The 18,343-nt window shown below is 41.5% G+C and overlaps 1 protein-coding gene across 2 annotated transcripts in view; it reads left to right on the forward strand.

The window, feature by feature from the left end:
* Positions 1–1,088: 1,088 nt before the first annotated feature.
* Positions 1,089–18,343, forward strand: part of CLCN7 (chloride voltage-gated channel 7) — a 279,608-nt gene continuing 262,353 nt past the window's right edge. For both annotated transcript variants that reach the window (XM_033914321.1, XM_033914322.1), the window contains exon 1: positions 1,089–1,941. In XM_033914321.1, coding sequence (XP_033770212.1) covers positions 1,801–1,941 — 141 coding nt within the window. In that variant the 5' untranslated portion in view covers positions 1,089–1,800. The remainder of the gene's footprint in view (positions 1,942–18,343) is intronic.

Below are 18,343 nucleotides of genomic sequence, written 5' to 3' on the forward strand. Positions count from 1 at the left end.
GTTCCCATCTAGTCTCGGGAGACTATGGGAATTCACAGCAGCCATTTTGTGTGAGTGATCTGCCCGGGGCAGGAGCATAGGAAGATCACTCCTGCCCCGAAAGCACGCTAGACCACCAGGTAAGGTCCTGGATGCCAGGGGAAGGCGGGGTTGGGTCAGAGCCGTCCCAAATGTTATTCACGAATTTTCAATATTTGCGCGCCGGCTCTGCCCCTAACCCCTGCGAATATTGAGGGAGAATATATATGATTCCTTCAACAACAGCTGGCGACTTGGGGAAGTTAACCCATTATTTAGGACTCGCATGCCTTGTGCAACAGAACTACAATTAGTCTAGATCTAGAACATAGGTGTCAAAGTCCCTCCTCAAGGGTCGCAATCCAGTTGGGTTTTCAGGATTTCCCCAATGAATGTGCATGAGATCTAATAGCATACAATGAAAGCAGTGCATGCAAATAGATCTCATGTATATTCATTGAGGAAATCCTGAAAACCCGACTAGATTGTGGTCCTCAAGGAGGGACATTGACACCCCTGGTCTAGGTAGGATGTCAAAACAAATGCCAGCTTATTAGACGTCAGATCGATCTTATTTAAGGTGGAAATAATAAGAACCGGTTTCTACCTTTTAAGTAATTACAATGGTTCAATTTTCGACAAGTTATGAGTGTTTTTGAACAGAATTTTTAAATGGAGTCAATATAGGTAATTGAGTTTATCTAGATTCTAGAAGTTTGTTCAAAGCCCTTATTTTGAATCAGCAGTGCTACCGTGGCACAGTCCCTTAGCCTGACCTTTTTAACGTCGACATGAAACAGACGTCCTAATGTAAAGTCAACCCCCATATACAGTATATTACTTTAGCAAGAGAGTTCGAAAAAACAAAAATACCTCCTAACGCTAACACACCTATCTGAATCCGATAAGGATATGTACTATTCGCACTACCTAATTGTACGCACCCCTCGTTTTTCTCGTACAGGATTGGACGATGGCTATGGCGGAAGTACGGCAAGGGGCGGGACCTTGTAAAGAAAACAAATAATAATTAAAAAAGACACCGAGGTAATTTTCAGCTTGCAGGTATGTTCAATCAGATGGAAACCTTATGGAGGTACAGAAAAACAGGAAATTTGCTAGACTTGTGGCATCATATAGTTAATCCAGTTCCTTGTTCGCGTTCACATTTCGAAAGCTTCCTTCGGGTTCAAAAAATAGCAAATTCTGGCAACAATCCCACTAAACAGGCAACTGATTTAGCACATTTTACGATCATCTCCGTCTAACAACTGTGCCCTGGAACTACAACATAAGCAGTGCGGTCTACCTGTTACCCCATCCATTTAACTTATCCAGATTTAAGATAAGATATAGAAATAAAACAGAACAAACGGAATAAAGTTGATGCCTTTTTTATTGGACTTAGTGCATTGTTTGATTAACTTTTAAAAGTAATCCTTCTTCAGATCGGATTTAAGAAAACTTCAGCTCCCAGCAGGCAGTGCGGCCTATCACTGGCGCCACATCTACGAGCGTCTCTAGTCTTCAGGAAACTACAGCTCCCGAGAGGCCACGTAGTTTGACCCCATTGGGGCCCTGTAGTCAGCTGTTTAGGGTCACGGGACTTCTGCTGGGGAGGGGAGGGGACAAACCGCAATGGGTCACGTGAGCAACCAGGCGTGAGGTACGGGACAGTAGTCCTGGGAACAAACAGAGTAGTAAGCACGGCGCCGGTTCTGGTGTAGAAGAATACGTATCCGCCCATCTCCCCCCGGTCCTCTGCCCTCTCACTGGAGAGTCATGGCGAACATCTCCAAGAAAGTGACCTGGTCCGGAAGAGATGACGAGGAGGAGCAGCAGAAGCGGCTGCAGGAGCCTGGGGAAGGCACCCCGTTACTGAACGGGAGTACCTCAGGACCAGAGAGCCGGCATGGCCGTCAGGTGAGAGAGCAGGTTATGCTGTTGAGGAAAACAGTAATACTGCTGGAGGGTGTTTGCAACTCTTTGGGTGCAATGGAATTTCTATACACTTACAATGCTGTGCAAAAGTCCTGCATCGCTTGATTGATGCGTTTTAAGCTATGTAACCATTTGTTATGCATTATCTTATTTAATTTTCCATTCTACTATAATATGTTAAGTTACTGTACATGCATATTTGATAAAGGTGTACCTTTAAATAAATTTTCAGTCCAGAGAAATTTTGTTGAACATTGGTGATGCTAATGTATTGTGCTGTATAATATTAAGTTGTAACAGATTCTGTTATATTACTATTAGTTTTATTTCTATAATTACCCCTGAAGACTAAGAGGGCTGTTTTGATCTGCCTACTGCTTTCAATATTTGATTGTCCAGCCTTTGCTCTTGCAGGCAAGCCAACACCTTTTGGGCATAGAGTGGACCAGCTTCATCAGATGCTCGTGGGTGATAATCCTATTTTAATCTAATCTTCTATTTCTGCGTTGCTCACACCTAGGCAGGCTCAGGCGACTTATAGAAATGGAGGAGGGGAAAAGAAGAAGAGAAGAGGTAGGAAGGAGGGGGTGTGTGTGGAGGGGGAGGAGATGGTATGATGATTAAGTGTCAACTAGATGAGTTTTCAGTTTCTTCCAATGACACAATCAGCTCTTGCTTTGTTGTTGACTGTTTTTTTGATATTTCCAGTAACAGCTTATGCTACAGGTTCTCAATTGGATTGAGATCTGATGACTGAGCAGGCCAATCAATTGTCTTCACTCCCTTCTTTCTCATCCATTTGAATACAGTTTTTGCTCAATGACATGGTGCATTATCATCTTGAAGTAATCACCAGGAAACCAGTTCTTTGCTGAAGGCAACGTGCATTTCTGTGGGATTTCAATGTGCTTTACTGCATTCACCATGCCCTCTACAATGTGAAGCCAGCCAACACCATTTTGCCGCCATACATCCCCATATCTTTGTAGGATGCTTAACCAACAGGTTAAGGCATTCAGGCTTGAATTCTTCTCCTGGATATCTGCATACATACGTTCTGCACTGATCACCCAAGATGCAGAAAGCATTGTCATCACTCCCACATTTCCTTTGTCCACTTGCTGTATTGCACAGCTCATGCCATTCTTCACTTTCTTTGCTGCACAGTCAGTAGTGTGTTTTTCCTAGCTTTACATCCATTCAAACCAAATTCCAGGCACCTACCCGTCACTATGCTTGTACTAACCATGACTGAGCACTTGTCCTGCCATCTGCTCAGCAATTGAAGGGACGACGTCAGCTTCCTATTGCTAAGAAATGTGCAATTGTGCATCACAACACTCAATCTTGTCTGTAACTTGTTTTATTTAGTTAACCTGAACGCTTTCTATCCTGTGTTCCTCCTGTCTCCTTCTGAAGCACCCTGATCACTATACTTTGATTACATTCCATCCTCTGTGTAATCTGCCTACTTTACCAAGAACCACTATTCAAACTTGTTTTTTCTTCAACAAGAACTCAAATTTGGACTTCATTGCTATTGATGTCGCTGGACAATCAGTTTGAATGATACTAGTTGCAGGAATCCCAGAAGTGTATACTTCCTGCCACAAAGTGAAGCTAATTGGCTGCAAAAATATCACTTCTGATTTGCTGAAAATGTTACACTGCTGATTGGTAAATTTCAATTCCGTTTTCACACAGACTCTTATGCCTCTGTCTTATGCCTTATGTCTTTTTAAGATACCATCTTATAATATAACCCCTAACTAAAGTTATAATTGGATTGTGTGAGCCATAGCATAAAATCATTGTGAGCATGGTTTTCATAAAAAGCTTTCTTGTATGAGAGAGAATCCTTTTGGAAAGGGGCATGGTACCATTTGGACTAATAGAAGGGGTGGCAAAACTCTGGAAATGGCAAATGTGTAATGTTTTTCCTGGGGTACCCCCATAAGCTAAAACAGACAACACAGAGATCACATAACACAAACAGACAAACGGAGCTCCAGTAGGCTTTCTTCCATCGGTCGAGAATTCAGGGTGGAACTCAATCTGTAAATAAACACACTATTATATCAAAAGAATCATATTCATATTTGGTATCCACTGGATTCCCAATATAAGGTCACAGCACTGGAAGTACTTCTTTGTGTATTAACAAAATCATTCTGATCAATTTGATGTAACTGAATAGTCATAGTTATCAAGAATTACCAGAAATTCAGTCAATTCAGTTAGTACCTTAAATTATGTTAACTGAGTCTCAAATGACTAAATACTCAAATTTCACCATGTGATGAGGACTTTTGCACACCACTGTAGAATGTTACTATAGGTTTCTGTTTTATCACTTACCATTATAACGCTTAGCATGGACTTCAGCTTTCCTGAGGTAGCCCTAATCTTTTAGATAGATAATAGAAGTATTTCAAAGCTTAACTACATATAAACATATAGCACGTACACCATAGAAGTTGATGTTTAATACTAGTTTTATGTACACTTTTTGTATATAAAAAAGGAAATACTTTTTTCCCAATCAGATGGTTCTTTCATATACAGTAATACTAGCACTATTGAATGTCAGAATCAATGTGTTATGCGAGTTTGTAGAAATGTCTGATTTAAGCATTATTTTTTTTCTTAAAAGTTTTAGTGCTACGAAGAGAATTTTTGCTTTTTTCTTCAAGATTTTTTTTATTATTACTATTATTTTGGTGATGCTATCGGCATGGCTAGCATTCAGCCTAACTGATCATTTGCTTCTCTTATTATACCAGACATCCTTGTGATTCCTCAACCCCTATCCCCACCCCCAATGAATGCCTTCAGCTGGCAAGAGCTATCAGGCCAGTAGGTCCCCTTACCTGCTATTGCTGTTTTCTACTGCTTTTCCTCTGAAATTAGAACTTCATAGGAATTCATGGTTTGATTGCCATGTTTATTAGTGATCTTTTAAGAGTTAAAAGTATAACAGAGAACAAGTGACTGTCACTGTTCATTCTCATTTCTTGGCTCTTGATCTTTGAAAGGTTGGCTGGCCTTGCACTGTGGCATGTTTCATATTTGTTTGAAAATTCAAAGCACAGCAAATATACATTCACAGTGGGAAATATAAGTCTGGTTGGGAATACAGCCACTACACACAACAAACTATGGGCTCCTTTTACAAAGCTGCGCTAGGGCCTTAACGCGCGCAATAGCGCACGTTAAATTCCGGAGTGCGCTAGCCACTACCGCCTTCTTTTTAGGAGGTGGTAGATTTTCGGCTACCACGCGCTATAGCGCACAGTAATTTTGTGCGTGCACTAAAAACCCTAGCGCACCTTCGTAAAAGGAGCCCTGTGTCAGTAGAGGATTACTTATTTGAAGAAAGATGCACCAAACGTCGACGGTGGCCAGCGTTTCGCTAACTCAAGCTGCCTCAGGATGTGAAGGTGTTATTTTTGTTCTTCACACTCTCCACTTTCCATCAAGGCTGCCTCCCAGACAGCATAGTGGCTGTATTCCCTACTAGAGGTTGCATTGCACAAGGCTTTTATGTTAGAAATTTACACGAGGAGGTGTTTTATGCCAGTGACTTAATTACACCCTGTATAGTTCTCCACATCTGGTAGCCGCTGTGTCGGCTAGTGGAGGAGGGGCTCTGAGGCTTTTTCCTACCTCGATGTAATTTCTGACATTCAAGCCGATAGAGGTGTGTGTCACTGGTTGTATAACACTTCATTTTCAGGCTTATTTCCCATTGTGAATGTATGTTTGAATTTTGAGAGTGTGTGTTTGTTGTCATAGTATATACCACTCAAGTAAATGAGAAAAATATTTGTTTGAAACAGTGATCCAAAAATTATTGAAGCAAATATTTTGTTCTTGTAAACATCAGTAAATCATTAGAATTAAGAAGAATGGTCCAAAAGTTGACAACTGAGATTCATTCTGGAAAATGAAGGGTCATGTATTTGGGCTGCAAAAATCTGAGGGAGCAGTATGGTTTAGGGGATGAAATACTTCTTTATATGAAAGAGGAGCAGGACTCGGGTGTGATCGTATGTGATAACATAGGCCAACAAAAAAATAAAAATCTTGGTGCCTTGGGTTATTTGGGGTGCTGATTCAGAAAATTGCATTGGATAGACCACATCAGCTCTAGTTTCTTAGATATGGTAGCTACACAAAGTATCTTTGCTTTTTATGCTTTTGGAATAGTAGAGCCAAACATGAACATTGGGCAAAAAAAGATATTTGGTGGTTGGAGGACAAAATGTAATCAATGAACCTTTGGTAGTACGAGAGAGAATCGTACTGCCATTGCTACTTATAAAGCTAGGCCTGATGAAACAATTTGTAAAGGCTTTGAATAAAGACGGTGCGTGCATTGAATATTTAGCACATATGTTATCTGGACTTAACAATTCTTCCTCTCTGCTTTCCCCCACATGTGCAACATCTTTCTTCCCCTCTCACCTATTCCTTTGTGACTTCCCTCTGGAGCATCTTTCTATCCCCCCATCCCCCTGTGCAGAACCCTTGCCCAACTTTCATCCCTCGTGCAGCATAACCCTTTGCCAAGCTTCCATCCTTCCCTCCCTCACATCCCCCTGTGCAGCAGAACCCTTGAGCACCCTCTTCCGCCATCGCGCAGCAGAACCACCGATGACCCCTCCATTCTTCCCTCCCAACTGATTCGACCACGACCATAAATACTTTGCTGCGGGTCAGCAGCACTCACATGCTGCTTCGCAGCCTACTTGCTGGGGCTGTCTGTGTACTGATGACATCATCAGAATACAGAAGGCCCCAGCGAGAAGGCCGCGAAACTGCCTGTGAGTGCTGCTGACCTGACACTCCTTTGCAGCAAGGTATTTATGGTCGCGGTCGGCGGGGATCAGTTGCGAGGGAAGAATGGAGGGTCAGTGTGGGTTTGGCGGTTCGGCTACATGGCGGGGGTGGGGGGAAGCGTAGCTGCCTACAACTAGGGCTTATTTTAGGGGATAGGGCTTTTATTAAGACCTACCCCTGAAGGAGTCTGGGACTGGTTTTTCTAATTGTTGAACTAAGTTTTCTCTTTAATAAAATGCTGAATTATGTTTAGCTGCAGACCTAACTTATCTCATGTTCTAGCCTGCCTGTATTGGGTGTTAGCTTCGACATTCTAACTTCTTATGGCTATCTCAGCATAAACGACATGTAACAGAAAGACTGCAGGGCCTAGATAAGTGACTTGCTAGTGACCTGCTAGTGTGAGCTGAGGACCAATGATTGTTAAGAAACATAACACGTGAAAAGTTTTTCTAGAATTCAGTTGTATAGCCAGAAGAATGTATAAAAATTTCTGTAACGTCCTGGTTTCGGCACTTCTGAAGCCAGCTTGGAGCTCGGGAGTCGCATACGTATGCTAATAAACCATCTGTGCTTTCTTCAAGTCTCTAGATTTTTTGGCTGCCCAAAGTGACCTTTCATTTGGCTTCCGAACAGGGACTTGAAGGTCTTTTGATCACCGGCAACTCGATTGGTCACTTGTGTCTGGTCTGAGAACTGACCTGTCTTCTAAGCCGGCTTAATTCCTCTTGGAATTTGTAGACCTCGTGGCTCTGGCCGGCTCAACCTATTAATCGAGTCCTGGCTTAAAGTACAGGTATCTGTCTGGGGTTGGCCACCAAACTGGTAAGGAACTGATCATTCCTCCTGTATCTTTTCCCATGCTCTAGTAAATGACTTGATCCATCATTGAAACAGCGGGGAGGGATTCTAGGAACTGTGTCTGTCTGTTTGGTAAACGAAACTGAATCTGTAGCTGTTTGCAGGAGTCAGGGAATTGGTTAGAACTGGCTATATTTCTATTGTGCTGTATTTGTAAAGGAAGATTGAGGAGGGGTAATAAATATCTGTTGGATTTTTGCCTGCTAGGCTCGTTAATGACTTATGTGTTTCTAGCTGCTCAGAGCAGGCAGTGGAATCAAGAATATACGCGTATGTTGAAAGTATTTTAGAGAAAATATGTGCATGAATTCTGACCTGATTAAAAGGGCAAAATTACTATAGAATACCACTTATATAAAACAATACACATCAGTATTGTTAAACCCTAACACTATAGGGCTTGCTAAACGGCCTCAGAGATGGAGCCTACGCACAGCCATACAATCACAAGCTGGGATGATCCGCGTAGATGTAATACTCCTGCTCCAATCATTGGCCAATAAATACTTGTTTTAACTTTTTTTGTGCTATTTTTTAAAGCTAAGCTAATATAAACCCTTCACCAATCATTACTGAAGATATAGTGCATTTTCAAAAAAATCTTCAGCAAATACTGTGCATATTGTCCAAATTTGAAAAGCTAGACCATACAACTTATCTTTATTGTTGAATAGTCTTCGCTGTGGGAGTCTTTTTTAAAAAAAACCTCAGTCAGTTCATGTCCGTGTGCCGACGCGGCCAGCATTTCGCGGGAATTACATACATCCGCTGCGTCAGGGCCACCGGGACATTAACAATCACACGCACACTAAAAATGAATACAAAAGTTAAGACATTACCCCTCAAACATCAAAATACCTAAAAAAATTTTACCACAACACTCACAGCAGTGCATTCGATCACAGCTTTTCAAACAGTGCTAAGATGGCAGCCACAACTTATTTATAACTTGTTCAACGTAATGACGCAATAACATAATGACGTAACCAGAGCGTGCCTATTACACGCTTCAATCTCCAAAGAAAGGCTACTAGTAAAAGTGATGCCATTCAAAGGACCTATTAAGGCCCTTAGGCCATAAAGTATCTAACCTATTAATCCAACGTTGTTCTCGTTGTGCAAGATAACGCCTGAAATCCCCCCCTCTACTTCCCGGGGCAACCACTTCCAAAATCAAAGTTTTCAGAGACCAGAACTCGTGCTTACTTTCTATACAATGCTTGGCCAAAGGTGCCCCAAATACTTTATTTTTGATGTTACTTTTATGTTCAGTAAGCCTTGTAGTTAGTCTCCTAGATGTCTGACCCACATAGATTAAATCGCAGGGGCATTGTATGATATACACAACCCCACAGGTTTTGCAATCAGAGGTATGTCTCAGAATATATTCTCTCTTGTCCTTAGGATTGCAAACCCAGTCAGTGCATACCATCAGCCTACACATTTGACATGTCCCACACTCTCTGTGTCCCAACTGTATTACAGTATCACTGAGTTTAACACTAGGTAACACAGAGGGGCACAGAATCTCTTAAAGATTGCGAGTTCGCCGGAAAGCTATTCTTAGATGGTGAGCTTTAAAAATTCCCGAAGTTTGCAAAATCCCCCAATGCCGCTTTAAAGAGCAGACCACCTGGTGACATTGACTAGAGTATGTCACCACGCATGTCATATATTGTTCTCCTAATTTTTGGGGCTCAGGAGTTTTAGGAGCAAATAGAGTATCCCTATGACTATAACGTGCTCTTTTGTAGGCTGCAGAAACAACCTTAGAAGGATAACCCCGAGCTAAAAATTTTTGTTTAAGAACATCAGCTTGTTTTTTGAAATCACTTGTCGAGGAACAAATCCTTCACATGCGTAAAAATTGGGAGTAGGGGAGACTTTTTTTCAAGGAACTGGGGTGGGCACTGGAATAGTGAAGACTGGAATTACAGTCAGTAGGTTTGTGTATACTACTGTATGAAATTCACCATTCCTGATTTCCACCGATACATCCAAAAAAGAAATCTGGTGAGTGCTAAAAGTATAAGTAAACTGTACTTTAGGGTGACAAGCATTCAAATAAGAGAAAAAATGTTCCAATTTCTCCTGACCCCCATTCCAGATCAAAAAAATATCATCGATGTATCTCGTCCAAAAGATAACAGACTTGAAAAATTCACATCCATACACCCAATCACACTCAAACTTGTCCATAAACAAGTTAGCAACTGAAGGGGCCATCGTTATCCCCATCGCAATACCGGACTTCTGATGAAACAAGTGCTTCTCAAACATAAAGAAACTGTCACACAGTACTATATTAGCTAGGGAACATATAAACTCAGTTGGAACTCTAAAATTAGATCTTTTCTCCAAAGTGTCATGTATTATTTGTAATGCTTCAACTTGGAGGATAATCGTATATAAAGAACAGACATCAATGGTTACCAAGAGAGAGTGGGGTTCAGGCTTAACAGTATCCAATTTTTTAAGAAACTGTGTTGTATCTTGAGTAAAAGCAGTAGTCTGACAAACAAACTGCTGCAAAAATTTGTCAATATATATGGATGAAGCTTCCAACAGGGCACCTCGGTTGGAAACAATTGGTCTACCCTTTCTTTGGAGATTGAAGCGTGTAATAGGCACGCTCTGGTTACGTCATTATGTTATTGCGTCATTACGTTGAACAAGTTATAAATAAGTTGTGGCTGCCATCTTAGCACTGTTTGAAAAGCTGTGATCGAATGCACTGCTGTGTGTGTTGTGGTAAAATTTTTTTTAGGTATTTTGATGTTTGAGGGGTAATGTCTTAACTTTTGTATTCATTTTTAGTGTGCATGTGATTGTTAATGTCCCGGTGGCCCTGACGCAGCGGATGTATGTAATTCCCGCGAAACGCTGGCCGCGTCGGCAGACGGACATGGACTGACTGAGGTTTTTTAAAAAAAGACTCCCACAGCGAAGACTATTCAACAATAAAGAGAAGTTGTATGGTCTAGCTTTTCAAATTTGGACAATATGCACAGTATTTGCTGAAGATTTTTTTGAAAATGCACTATATCTTCAGTAATGATTGGTGAAGGGTTTATATTAGCTTAGCTTTAAAAAATAGCACAAAAAAAGTTAAAACAAGTATTTATTGGCCAATGATTGGAGCAGGAGTATTACATCTACGCGGATCATCCCAGCTTGTGATTGTATGGCTGTGCGTAGGCTCCATCTCTGAGGCCGTTTAGCAAGCCCTATAGTGTTAAGGTTTAACAATACTGATGTGTATTGTTTTATATAAGTGGTATTCTATAGTAATTTTGTGATTGTGACATATACCGCTGGGTTGTATGATTTTAGGTTTCATACTAGTACATTTTCTGATTAAAAGGGCTCATGTAGCTGGAATCAGCAGATGTAGGTAGGATTATGAGGGGCAATGCAGTTGAGCAGCCCAATAGGGAAGAACAAATCTTTTGTGTAGGAAAATTTTATTCCAACCGAGATACCACGTTTATAAGAAAGATATGAGACTAAAATTGTACGAAAGTACAGAGATTGCTGTTTGCACGGACTGTTTATCTGCATGTATATGTGTTTTTTTATGTGTGCATGACATTCAAAATCCCGTTCATTGTCTGTATTTCTATCCCGGGTTCCTTATGAGTTCTGTCTTTCCAAATGTTTGAAACTGTCAGTTGTTCAAAGCAGGAGGGGGGAGTACCCCTCCTCCTCCTTTTGTGCAGTTTCTCCTGAAACAGATAAGTAGGTTTAGATTTAAAGTTTTTGGCTATGTTATAAAATGTTTATGTATATTCAGAAATGAATGTAAACAAAAAATATGATTTCTGGAACTTATATTCCATGCTAAAAAGAAGTTCTTTGTCCAAATTTAAAAATTCTGAAAAGGACTACATCTGTAATTTGATCTCTTTGATCTTTAAGCAAGTCTCTCTCCTCTGTGAAATTCTGAAGGGAGGGGGAGTAAGTCTCTACTGAGACGTATGTTAATTGTAAAAAAAAAAAAAAAGGGTTTAAAGTTGTGTGTATGGATTATCTTTTGTGAGTACAGTAAAACCTTGGTTTGCGAGCATAATTTGTTCCAGAAGCATGCTTGTAGTCCAGGGCACTTGTGTACAAAAATATACATACGTGTATTGCAAGCCCTTGTTCGTTTGGAACAGTCACTGTACTCTTGCAGCGTCATAGAGAGAGAAACCATTGGCTCAGTTGTGATAATGTGATGCTTGTATACTGTATGTACTTGTATTGCAAGACGTTGTTGGTATATCAAGTTAAAATTTAATAAAATGTTTTGCTTGTCTTGCAGAACACTTGCAAACCAAGTTATTTGCAATCCAAAGTTTTACTGTATATTCCAATCTTTGTTTTGTATTTCTGTTTATAAATCATGTAAGCTTAGTATAAGAATGTAACTTTTAGGTATAAGAATGTAATTTTTAGGAATGCTTTTGTATGGAAGTAAATATTTTTGCCAGTCAGCGATTATATTATGCTCTCAAAGCTTTCAAACACCTTTTTAGTCCTCCTCCTTCGCATAGACAATTAAGTAGCAATGTACTACATGAACAAGCAAGGGGGCATGGGCTCTCTTCTTTTATGTCTGGAGGCTCAAAAAATCTAACTATGGGTGACGGTTTACAGCATTTTCTTAAAGGCTGTCTACATTCAAGGAGAGAAGAATTCCCTGGAAGACAACCTCAGCAGAATTCTTCAACCTCACAAATGGGCTCTCAACTCTGCGACCCTCCATCCCATTTTTACTCAATGGGGACTTATTTACAACTCCCCACAATCGCAAGTTGCCCCAGTTTTGCTCCAGACTTTACTCTTCTCACTCTCTGGAAACCGATAAGTTTCTCCTGGATTGGACGGGCCTGTTCCTATATGCATACCTTCCAGCTACTCTCCTGTTGAAGACTGTTCAAACTCAAACGAGAGGCAGCCACCATGAGTCTAATTGCTCCTTGGTGGCCCCGGCAGCATTGGTTCTCCCTTCTATTTCAGCTCAGCACCAGGGAGCCAATTCCTCTACCAATCTTTACTACTCTGCTTACTCAAAATCAAGGATCTCTTCTACATTCCAACCTGCAGTCGTTACACCTGAGAGCTTGGTTTCTCTCGGGCTGAATTCATATGAATTACATCTTTCACAGCCTGTTCGCGATATTATTGATGCCTCCAGGAAGCCAGCCATTCAGCAATGTTATCAACAAAAGTGGACTCATTTTCTTCCTGTTGTCTCCTTCATCATCATGATCCAACTTCCTTGTCAGTGAAATTGGTGTTGGATTATCTACTTCATCTATATGACACTGGACTTAAATCTACATCTATCAGAGTCCATCGGTCCAAAATGATGGCCACGGCGCTGAACTTTCGAAAAGGGAATTACAAAGGGATAAGACTCATGGTGGGGAAAAAGATTAAGAAAAGGATAAGCACTGTAAAAATACTAGAGCAAGCTTGGTCCCTTTTTAAGGACACAGTCACCGAGGCACAAAACTCCAACGTTAACTAATCTTGTAATAAATTCATTTTCATACCCAATACAACCTACTTTAAAATTGCTTGGAATCACGATTGACAGAAGCTATAACATGCAACCCCAAATTAACAAAATAATAAAGTCATCATTCATGACCATGAGAAATCTGAGAAAAATCCGATCATTCTTCGAAAAGAAGCAATTCCTACTACTGGTACAATCTCTAATCCTTGGGATGCTGGACTACTGCAACATACTATACCTACCATGTCCCACGACCATGATGAAGCAATTGCAGACGGTGCAGAATACAGCCCTGAGACTTGTCTATTCACTAAAAAAAATATGACCATATCACAGAGGCATACCATGACTCGCATTGGCTTCCAATAGAAGCGAGAGTGAACTTCAAATTCTACTGCTTACTTTACAAGACTATCAACGGAGAAAGCCTAACTTACTGGAATAACAGACAAAATCAATCCTCCTCAATCAGACACAGAAGAACACATTCACTATTCTATTACCCACCATCCAAAAATGTCAAACGAAAAAAACTTTATGACAACCTAATAGCCTCCAAAGCAGCTAAATTGGACAAACAACTCACCACTCTGTTATCTTCATCCACAGATTACAAAACCTTCAAGAAAGAAATTAAAACCATACTCTTCAAAAAACACGTTAAACCTATCCAGCACAACAATCCTAACCCAACATCCAACACTCTATAAACCCTTAGTACTCTCTAATTTTTCTAGTTACCAAACATTATCTAAAACCCATAATTCTCCCTTAAAATTTTATCTCATCGTTTAATCTATTACTTCAAAGTTTAAATGTAATTATTGTTTTAGTTTGGATGTAATCTGCCTTGAACTGCAAGGTAATGGCGGAATAGAAATCACTAATTAATGTAATGTAATATATACCGTGTATCAACAAAGGATCCAAGAGGAAAAAGAATAAAGAACCGGCATGGCTCACTGTAGAGGTGAAGGAAGCGATCAGAGACAAGAAAACTTCATTTAAGGAATGTAAAAGGTCAAAAACAGATGAAAACTAGAATAAGCACAAACATCATCAACGCAGGCGCCATAAGGCGGTAAAAGGAGTCAAAAGAGACTACAAGGAAAAAATAGCCAAGGAGGCAAAAACTTCAAGCCGTTCTTTCAATATATTAAGGGGAAACGACCCACAAGGGAAGCGGTGGGGCCGTTGGATGACCGTGGAATAAAGGGAGTGCTAAAGGAGGACAAAGAAATCGCCGACAAACTGAACACATTTTTTGCGTCTGTATTTACTAAAGAGGATATACACAGCATACCGGAACCCATCAGGCTATATACTGGAAACGAAGACGGGAAACTGACAGGGTTGACAATCAGTCTAGAAGAGGTATGCAAGCAGATTGATAGGCTTAAGAGTGATAAATCCCCAGGACTGGATGGCATCCATCCGAGGGTCATCAAGGACCTGAAAGGAACTTTAGCTGAACTGCTTCAGCTAATAGCCAATCTGTCGATCAAATCGGGAAAGATTCCGGAAGACTGGAAGGTGGCAAATGTTACGCCGATCTTCAAAAAAGGTTCTAGGGGAGATCCGGGAAACTACAGACTGGTGAGTCTGACCTTGGTACCGGGAAAGATGGTAGAAGCGCTGATAAAAGACCGCATCATTGATCACCTTGACGGACACGATCTGATGAGGACCAGCCAGCACAGTTTCAGTAAAGGCAGATCTTGCTTGACGAACTTGCTGCACTTCGAGGGAATAAACAGGCGGATATCTGGATTTTCAGAAGGCGTTCAACAAAGTTCCACATGAACAACTACTTTGGAAAATTGCATGTCATGGAATCGAGGGTGAAATACTCACGTGGATTAAAAACTGGCTGGAGCATAGGAAACAGAGTGGGGGGTAAATGGACAATTCTCAGACTGGAAGAGCTTCACCAGCGGGGTGCCGCAGGGCTCGGTGCTTGGACCTGTGCTCTTCAATATCTTTATAAACGATCTGGACATTGGTACGACGAGTGAGGTGATTCAATTTGCGGACGATACGAAGTTATACAGAGTAGTGAAGACACAAGGGGATTGCGAAGATCTGCAACGTGACATAATCAAGCTTGAGAAATGGGCATCGACATGGCAAATGAGGTTCAATGTGGATAAGTGCAAAGTGATGCATTTCGGGAACAAAAATCTCATGCACGAATACAGGATGTCCGGGGCGGTACTTGGAGAGACCTTCCAGGAAAGGGACTTGGGAGTTCTGATCAACAAGTCCATGAAGCCATCTGCACAATGCACTGTGGCGGCGAAAAGGGTGAACAGATTGCTAGGAATGATCAAGAAGGGGATCACGAACAGATCAGAGAACGTTATCATGCCGCTGTACCGTGCCATGGTGGTCCCTCACCTGGAGTACTGCATCCAGCACTGGTCGCCGTACATGAAGGAGGACACGGTATTACTCAAGAGGATCCAGAGAAGAGCGACTAAAATGGTTAAGGGGATGGAGGAGTTGCAGTACAGTGAGAGATTGGAGAAGCTGGGCCTCTTCTCCCTTGAAAAGAGGAGACAGCGAGGGGACATGATTGAAACATTCAAAATACTGAAGGAAATAGACAGTAGAGAAAGACAGTCTGTTCACCCTCTCCAAGATAGGGAGAACGAGAGGACACTCTCTAAAGTTGAAAGGGGATAGTTTCCGTACAAACGTAAGGAAATTCTTCTTCACCCAGAGAGTGGTAGAAAACTGGAACGCTCTTCCGGAGTCTGTTATAGGAGAAAACACCCTCCAGCGTTTCAAGACAAAGTTGGACAAGTTTATGCTAAACTGGTGAGACTGGACTCATTTGGATAACTCGTCTTGACCTTGGGGCTGCTGCTTAAGTGGACTGCTGGGCAGGATGGACCATTGGTCTGACCCAGCAGCGGCAATTCTTATGTTATCTCAGTGCTATTTCAGCTTTTGGGGAAAACCATTTACTGCTCATTCTTTGGTCTCTAGATTCATGAAAGGACTTTTCAATGTGAAACCACCTCTCAAACCTCCATTAGAACCAATGGCCACGACTCATCTCAAGTTTCTCACCTGTAAAGTTGTCTTTCTCATTTCTCTCACCTCTGCCAGGAGGGTCTGTGAGTTGCAAGCGTTAGTGGCAGATCCAACCTTCACAGTTTTTCACCATAATAAAGTTGTTCTACGCATGCATCCTAAGTTTTTTTTTTTTTTTTTTTCCCCTAAGCCTCATTCTCATGCTGGAGAAACAGCGCTGCACACTCTGGACTGTAAACGTGCTTTGGCCTATTACATCGACAAAACAAAGCCACATAGAACATCTCCTCAACTTTTCCTCTCATTTGATCCTAATAAGTTGGGACATCCTGTTTCCAAGAGAACGATTTCCAACTGGATAGCGGTGTATGCCTGCAAAGTCATGTCACAGCTCACAAAGTCTGAGCTATGGCAGCTTCTGTAGCTTTCCTTAGATCTACTCCTATTGAGGAAATCTGTAAACTTGCCACCTGGTCCTCAGTTTATACATTCATCTCACATTATTGTCTGGAGTCTTTCTTCAGACGGGATAGGCACTTCGGCCAGTCAGTATTACAAAATTTATTTTCTTAAAGGCCAACTCTCCCACCATCCCATTCTAGTTAACTTGGAGGTCACCCATGTGTGAGAATATGCTTTCTGCTTGTTCTGGGATAAAGTACAGTTACTTACCCTAACAGGTGTTATCCAGGGACAGCAGGTAGATATTCTCACAAACCACCCTCCTCGCCTGGTTGGCTTCTTAGCTGGCTTATCTTAACTGAGGGACCGCGCGCCTACGTCGGTTGGGAAGGCATTCACGCATGCGCAGTGCGGGCTGATCGAACTTTCTAAATCTTAAAGTTGCAATTCACTTTTCAAGTGTCCGTACCGGGGCTCCATCGGTGATGTCACCCATGTGTGAGAATATCTGCCTGCTGTCCTGGATAACACCTGTTACGGTAAGTAACTGTGCTTTAGGATTGTGTCATGCACAAACTCACTGAAGATATATATATAGCCCTATTACCTCATGAATAATTGGCATAGAGCCTACTAACAGGGAGACAACTGCTTGATGTTTATGGTTCTTCAGGGGTAAGTTAAATTGCAGGGAGAAGTGTTTAAAGTGCAGATATCTAGTTTATAGTACAAACATCTAGTATTTTGGGTATTTAACTATCTGTTGATTAAAACAACAGAGAGATCTTTAGTTCTAGATGAAATCTTGTCTATTGCTTTAGCAGCCCTGCCTTCTTCAAGACCTAAAGTTTAGTACATATAATTTACTAGGGTTTTTCTGTCACTCAATGATGCATTAAAACTTGTCATTGCAGAAGAGCCATGCGTGGATGTCTGAATCCACAGTTTCTACTACAAGCATAATACCGCATCATGCAGAAAGCTAAATATATGCAATGTTTATGCACACAGAACTTGTATTCTAATTGGAGGGATCTTGCCACTGCCAAAGGTTTTGTGCATAGCTTCTTGTACACATAATTGAAACACTATTTGCTGCATTCTGCATTGCTGCAGAATATTTAATGGCCCCATTACCATAAATTTGAAATCATTGTGTGGCCATGTCTTCTGCATGAGCTAACTCCTCTCTGCATTGCTGAGCTATTAAGGTGTACATACAATCCTTGGTGTAACCCCTACTGTGATTCGGCTGGTAGTAGATTTTTGCTTTGTCCTCTCATATACTGTATTTAGCTGGTGTATGACCAGAATAAGAAAATGCTGACTGAATGTTTAACTTGTTCCACATCTTCAGTGCTGATATGTGTATAAGTAGCAGCACTGAGTATCCATACAATGCAGTCACCACACACTAGACCGTGTTTCTCAACTTCTTCAAGCCAAGTACCACCTAAGTCTAACAAATATCAACAGAGTACCCCTGCCCAAGCTCCGCCCCAGACCCCATCCCCATAATAATAGTACTACAGTGGTACCTCGGTTTACGAGTGCACCGGTTTGCAAGTGTTTTGCAAGACGAGCAAAACATTTGCGATCCAGCCCCCCCCCCCCGCCGCGATCCACCACCCCCTTGCCGCGACCTGAAGTCCCCCAGATCCACCCGAACCCGCTTCTTACTTTCAGCTCGGCCTCAGCACCGGCTTGTCCTATGCGTTGGTGCTGGTTCCCGAA

The sequence above is a fragment of the Geotrypetes seraphini genome, chromosome 11, assembly GCF_902459505.1.
Source record: "Geotrypetes seraphini chromosome 11, aGeoSer1.1, whole genome shotgun sequence".
Lineage (NCBI taxonomy): Eukaryota > Metazoa > Chordata > Amphibia > Gymnophiona > Dermophiidae > Geotrypetes > Geotrypetes seraphini.